The 6,000-nt window shown below is 43.1% G+C and overlaps 1 protein-coding gene across 5 annotated transcripts in view; it reads left to right on the top strand.

Annotated features, from left to right (window-relative positions):
* Positions 1-421: 421 nt before the first annotated feature.
* The window catches only part of FMR1 (fragile X messenger ribonucleoprotein 1), a 34,158-nt gene continuing 28,579 nt past the window's right edge, over positions 422-6,000 (top strand). For 4 of the 5 annotated variants that reach the window (XM_075720886.1, XM_075720885.1, XM_075720888.1 and 1 more), the window contains exon 1: positions 512-606. In XM_075720886.1, coding sequence (XP_075577001.1) covers positions 556-606 — 51 coding nt within the window. In that variant the 5' untranslated portion in view covers positions 512-555. Of the gene's footprint in view, positions 607-6,000 lie in introns of all 5 variants that reach the window. The other variant, XM_075720889.1, reaches the window with a different exon arrangement.

Below are 6,000 nucleotides of genomic sequence, written 5' to 3'. Positions count from 1 at the left end.
TCACTCAGGCGCGCGCCCGGAGGGGAGGCGGGACCCCGGTCCCAACTGCCGGGTGCCGTCGCCCCTGGCCGCGGCGGCTACGTGCGCGCGCGAGCGCGCGGGAAGGGCGCTGAGCGGCGCGGCGCGCGGCCCGGCCGTTAGGCGGTGGGCGACCGGCGCGTGCTGGCTGGGGCCAGCGCCCCGCCCCGCCCCCCCGCGGCGCGGCTCGTCACGTGACGCGGATTTAGCGTTTACATCCGAAACGGGCGCCCCGCACCCCCGCGCGCGCCGCCCGGCGGTGACCGTTTCGCTTTCATTTCCGGGCGGCCGAGGGCGAGGAGCGGCGGCGCCGCGCGTCCCCGCGTCCCCCCCCGCCTCCCCTCGCGCGGCCCTGCCCGCCGCCCCTCGCGCGGCCCCACCCCCTCGGCTCGGCGTGAACCGAGATTCCCCTTCCCCTCCCCCGCCCCGGCACACGCACCCCTCCTCCTCCTCTTCCCCCTCCTGCGCCGAGAGAGAGAAAGGGAAGGGAGGAGGCGCCGGGCCTGGGTCTCCGGCACCGAGCCGCCGCGGCACAACATGGAGGAGCTGGTGGTGGAGGTGCGGGGCTCCAACGGGGCCTTCTACAAGGTACCGAGTGCTCGCGGCTGGGTCGGGCTGGGCCTCAGGGGAGGGAGTGGGGCCTGGGACGGGAGGAGGAGGAGGCGGCGGCGGTGGCGGCTCCTCCTCCCCGCTCTGAGGGAAAGCGGGGGCCCCGGGGCTGGAAGGAGAGGAGGAGGAAGAGTGGGGCAGGGGTGGAGGCCCCGGCGGGTCCCTCTCGCCGTCTGGGGAGAGGCAGCCGGGCCTCCGGGGTAAGAGGAGCCGGGGGCCGCCGCCGCCCCGGGGCTGAGGGAGCTCGAGGCCTGGCGAGGAGGGAGCGAGGGAAGGCGAGAGCGGGCCCGGCGTCCGCGGAGGCCTTGGGCCTTCCCCCTATTGTGGGAAGGGGAGGCCCGCGCGCTGCCGCTGCGTGAGGGGAGGCGAGGAGAGCCCTGGGCCGCCTTCTCTTTGGCGCCGAAGCGCGGATCAGGCCTGGGGACGGGGCGTTAATTGCTAAATCCTCAGCTTTTGTCGCTACTTAAGGAAAGTCTTTCTCGCTCTCTAGGTTTCCAGGAGAGCTGCACTGCTAGCGCACGGCGTTTAAGGCGGGGGGGGGGGCGGGCAGCCTTGTTAAATACACGTTCCTGATAAAATACTGTCATGGATTCCTGCTTTTAATGCCATGGCAGGGGACGCTGCCTGCTGATGTTAAAGAGCATTGCTTGACCAAATGTATGTGCTGAGTTGCTAAATACATTTAAGTATCAAATGTACTTCTTACTGAGACTACTTAATGGCATTCCATGTTTGTTTCCAAGCCCTTGTGCTGGTGCTGAATAAAGCCATCTCTGAGCCTTGAACATATATTCTGAGTACTTAATATTTTTATTAATACTATGTAGTAATGCTGTGGCTTTGCATGAGTTGGGGTATATTAATCAGCACATTAATAGAGTATAATTTGCGGGTTTACCATATTCACAGAAAAATGCAATTTGGACACAGTTGGTTTGGGCCTACTACCGTGGACGTGTTATCAACATACCAGAAGCAGTCATGGATCAGTTTCTGCAAGTTTTCCACTGTTTAAATGTTCCTAGTGCTTTAAAAATTGGGCCTAGTTATTGTGCAACGTCCAATATTTATGTTAGCAATGAAGGAACAAGTAGAATTTCACACTCTGATGTTAGTGTGGTAGGGCAGGTTGGTATCCAAATGATACAGTTCCAGCAGTTCTGAGTGTTTCAAAGAAAAGTGACCTCTTGAAAGCTTATTTTTAAAAAACGTGATAATCTCTTATTCTGAAAATAATACATTTTTTTTTTTAAAAAAGTATGTATGAAGCAAGTCTGTAAATGTGGTAAATAAGCATCCTGTGGGTTTCCAGTGTTGTAGCCAAAATCCTAGATCTGTATATTGCTTTCTGGAATTAAATTATTTAGCACTTTCAAAAATCATTTTTACATTTTTAAAGATACGGTATTTGCTCAGGAACAGAAGTCAAAAATACGTTGTGTGAGAACTTTTAATGAGGCTTTTATCAGATTTTATGAGAGTATTTACAGAATCGTGCAAAATAAATGATGATAAAAATGACATTGTGCATTCTTTAGTGACAAAAATTATCAAAGAAACCTGGGAGAATTGAAAGCTCTGTAACTTTTTCATTGTTGTTGTTACATTCAATTTTGACATCTTGGGGTCCTCTACCCCTTTTGTCCATAACATACTGACATTTCTGGTTGTAGTATAGGTGAAAATTTCATTTGAGCATATGTTCATGGGAGCTTATTTATTAAGCATTATTTAGTGTATCCAAGTTATAACACAGACGTTGTCTCCAAGTTGCATATTATGTTTCCATTTTAACTTTCAGAAATTTAAACATAGGAGGTTTTTTGTCTCTTCTTAATATCTAACCAAATGGACTTGGTTAAATTGTCTAAGGGACAAACGGGGCACATATATTTATTGGTCTTCACCTGTATTACCTGTCTAGATGGAACATCACACTTAAGATAAATGCAGTAACTTTTTTTTAACTAAAGAAAGTTTGGGGTTTTTGGGTTTTTTTTTTTTAAATAAAATCCCTCATGCAATAATTTTCAGTGTAAATCAGCAATTTTCCTCTAGCCTGAATTACTTGAATTTTAGGTACAATTTTTTCTTTCTTCGTAGTGTCTGAGTACCACTCTGTTATTAAGTAATTTATCTAAATGTTTTCTTTTGAGTTTTATGCCTGTGTTGCAGATGGGGAATCTGATTATAAAATGAATTGGTTGACCTAGCATAACAAGAATTGTGTGATGATGTCAAGTGTGGATTTAATTGCAAGATTTTTTTTTTTTTTTTCATTTAAAAAGTTTCTTTAAGCAGCTTCTTGAGAACTGTTTTACAACAGTAACACTGCAAAGAAATCAAAAGCAAAACAATTATGTTATATAAATCTCATGGTTTACTGATAACTTGTGATAATTTCTTTGGCTTTGAATCATTCTGAAGATCTTCAGAATATGTAAATGTTTTGGAAAAATACACCTCTGTTGATATTAAGACATGGAGGGGAGGAATATGAGGCTGCTAGAGTCATGAAGGGATTAAGTAGCAGAAGTAGGCACCTAATTGCCACTTCAGGTTTTCGTATCTTCCTTGTAGCTCTCTTTGAGGACCTTATAAATTCAGGTCCCTAAGCACTTAGTTTCATTTTTGAGTGTACCCAGCAGCATCTTGATCTCAACAGTACAAAACCGGTGCCTAATTGTCACCTAAGCCCTACTGCGAGTAATAAACCAGTCTTTTCTCTGCTTGTATTACCTGTGGGACTGTATCCAGAACACATTCTGAGATACATCTAGAGTGATCATGTTCCACACAAAACATAGGAGATGGTTTGGGGGTGCATTCATACTCAACTGTAAGACTTGAATTAAAATTTCATACTGATCAGGTGCACTGCGTTTCACAGAGTACTGGAGTGTGTTGGTGTGATCGCTGTAGTGGACGCTAGTTCTTTCTGAATGGAATTAGAATATTGCTTGGTGAATGCTTCGTACTTTCATGAATTTTTTTCTCCTTGGCTAAGATGAATTATTCCATGGAAAGTGCAGTGCAATCAATGAGTATGATTCAGGGATAATTGACAATCTGGTACCTAGAGATGCTTAGTCATGACATGTTGCTGGGCCCAGAATCCTTGGAAATAAAAGATTACATTTCCCTATTTATTTTAAGAACACTGGTCCAACAAACCCCCAGGACTGTGAATCCTAAGGGGAAGGAACTGCCTTTTTGCAGCTCACAGCTAAGTGACTACATCTTGAAGATGGGTGCTGTCAGGGCATATCTTTTCACATCTTTTCTTGTATAGGTGTAGTAAATTGGGTTTTGAAGTTCTTATTCTCAGAGGACTAATAGACAGTCCTTTGTCTAATCTTTCTGAGACTAGCTTTAGATACTATTTCCCTCTAAAAGGGGACATGCTGGATGCCTTTCCAGCATGGGATTGATTTTTCTTTTCCAGTTTGGGAGTGATTCTCTCTTGTATCCTCTGCTAAAGATGGAAAGCATCCTGTTTGAGGCAGATAGACGTTAACAGCAAACATCATTCTAAAACTATGTGTTGTTTGTAATCAATTTTTGCCACTTCTTGCTCAAAAAAATCTTCCCCTTTCTATCCCAGTAGTTTCAGCACTTTGCCATTGTTTTGATACTGCACGTTTTTTCGTTGAAGCTACAATTGACAAAATCATTCATCTTCATTCTTTATTACTTCAGGTCTTGCTATGAACAACTGTTCCCTTGGCCTCCTGTTGCGTTCCGTATGAACTTTTTCTTTTGTTTCACTGTTCCACACAGACGTACCCTCAGCAAATATCTCCAGTCTCTGCGCACATTCAGAAGCTGGTCTACTCAGTCCTTCTGAGGATGATAGCTGTACCCTTTTCCCTCGTTTGGTTACCATTTCTGTGACTATTCTTCTTTCCCTCTTCTGTTTCTTTGTGTGGCCTGCCTGTCTCAGATTTGATAAGGCATGTGAGTTCCCTTTTGCCTTTCTTCTTCCAACAGGTATGAAATCTTACAGAACTGTTATGCAAATAGTAGATGCACATTTGTAGCAACATAGCATTTTTTTTAATCTTAAAAAGCATATTTTCCCTGCTTTCACTCCTTACAGTTAATTATCCTTCTTTATTAAAATGGTTGACAATGCTCACATCTGATTATGTGAGCAGACTTTAAAAAAAGCAACAAAACTTCATGGCAGCTGGAGCCTTTATTTGTTCCTTTGAAGTGTCTGTCATTCCATTTAGCACAAAAATAACAAATATACTGTTGTTTCCAATAATTCTTATTTTGTATCAAGTAATTTGTAAAATTTAGACCATGTCTTCAGCATATAACCCTTCTTAGAATGTGAATGGTCATGTGTTTGAGAAATGCCATGACATGTCAATGTTGGATTGTAAACTTTTTCACTTAATTATGTCTGAAGCATGGAGAGAAATGTTAATAGTTTATGTGACTAAAAGTCAAATTTAGTGTAGAAAACTTATCACACTTAATTTTTTTTTCCACATTAGAGAAGAAGAATCAACCTTAGCCATTGTAGAACACGCTTCTGTTTACAGAAGTAGAAGCAAACCTTTTTCACTGATTCTGATTTCTTTTTGTGTACTCTTATGTGGTATCTCTGCTATTAGTGATAGTGATTTCCCAGCTGCTATAGTCTTTCGCTGTCCTGTTCCCTCATTTTACTTCTATCTAGTTTCACTATGTTTTTAATGCTTTTCATCTGTGTGTTCACATTGATCATAGTCAGTGTTCTGTCCCTTCTTGGATGTGCATTTCAAACTTGTATATATGCACCTTTATGTTTGAATTTCTATGCCCAACTTATACTCTTTATTTCAAAAAAAGACTGGTGAATGCTTATTGTACTTTTCATAACACTGTGTGTGAAATCAGTACGTCATCTCTGCCTTTACTGACATCTGGGGCTGGCTTGTCCTGCGTCTGTGAATTTGGCTTGTGGCCTTAAAGGTTTCATTTTTTAGCATTGTATGTAATTTTACACATACCACAAAGAAAACTAAGCGGTTCTGATAAGCTTTAACTTTGGTTTTCCAAAGGCATTAATGGTTAAGTATTTTTTTTTTTTAATGGGAACTTAGAAATATTTCAAAACGTTTCTGTTTGTACTTAGAAGTGTACAAAACCATAGTGCTGTAGAGTCCAAATACATTTTACTTACTACAGATCTGATTAAATATTTATACCGGAGGAAAATTGAAATAATGCAATGATACAGACTATGAAAAACTGATGTGATCAAGTGCCTCTGATGTTTTTCTGTGTCACAAGAAATTAAAGAACAAGGAAGACCACCTTTCTGTGGGTAGATGGGATAAGCAAATATTTAGTCTATTAATATATTGTGTGGTTTATTTT

The sequence above is a fragment of the Pelecanus crispus genome, chromosome 13 (assembly GCF_030463565.1).
Source record: "Pelecanus crispus isolate bPelCri1 chromosome 13, bPelCri1.pri, whole genome shotgun sequence".
NCBI classification, from domain to species: Eukaryota; Metazoa; Chordata; class Aves; order Pelecaniformes; family Pelecanidae; genus Pelecanus; species Pelecanus crispus.
This window is presented reverse-complemented; position numbering and strand designations above follow the sequence as displayed.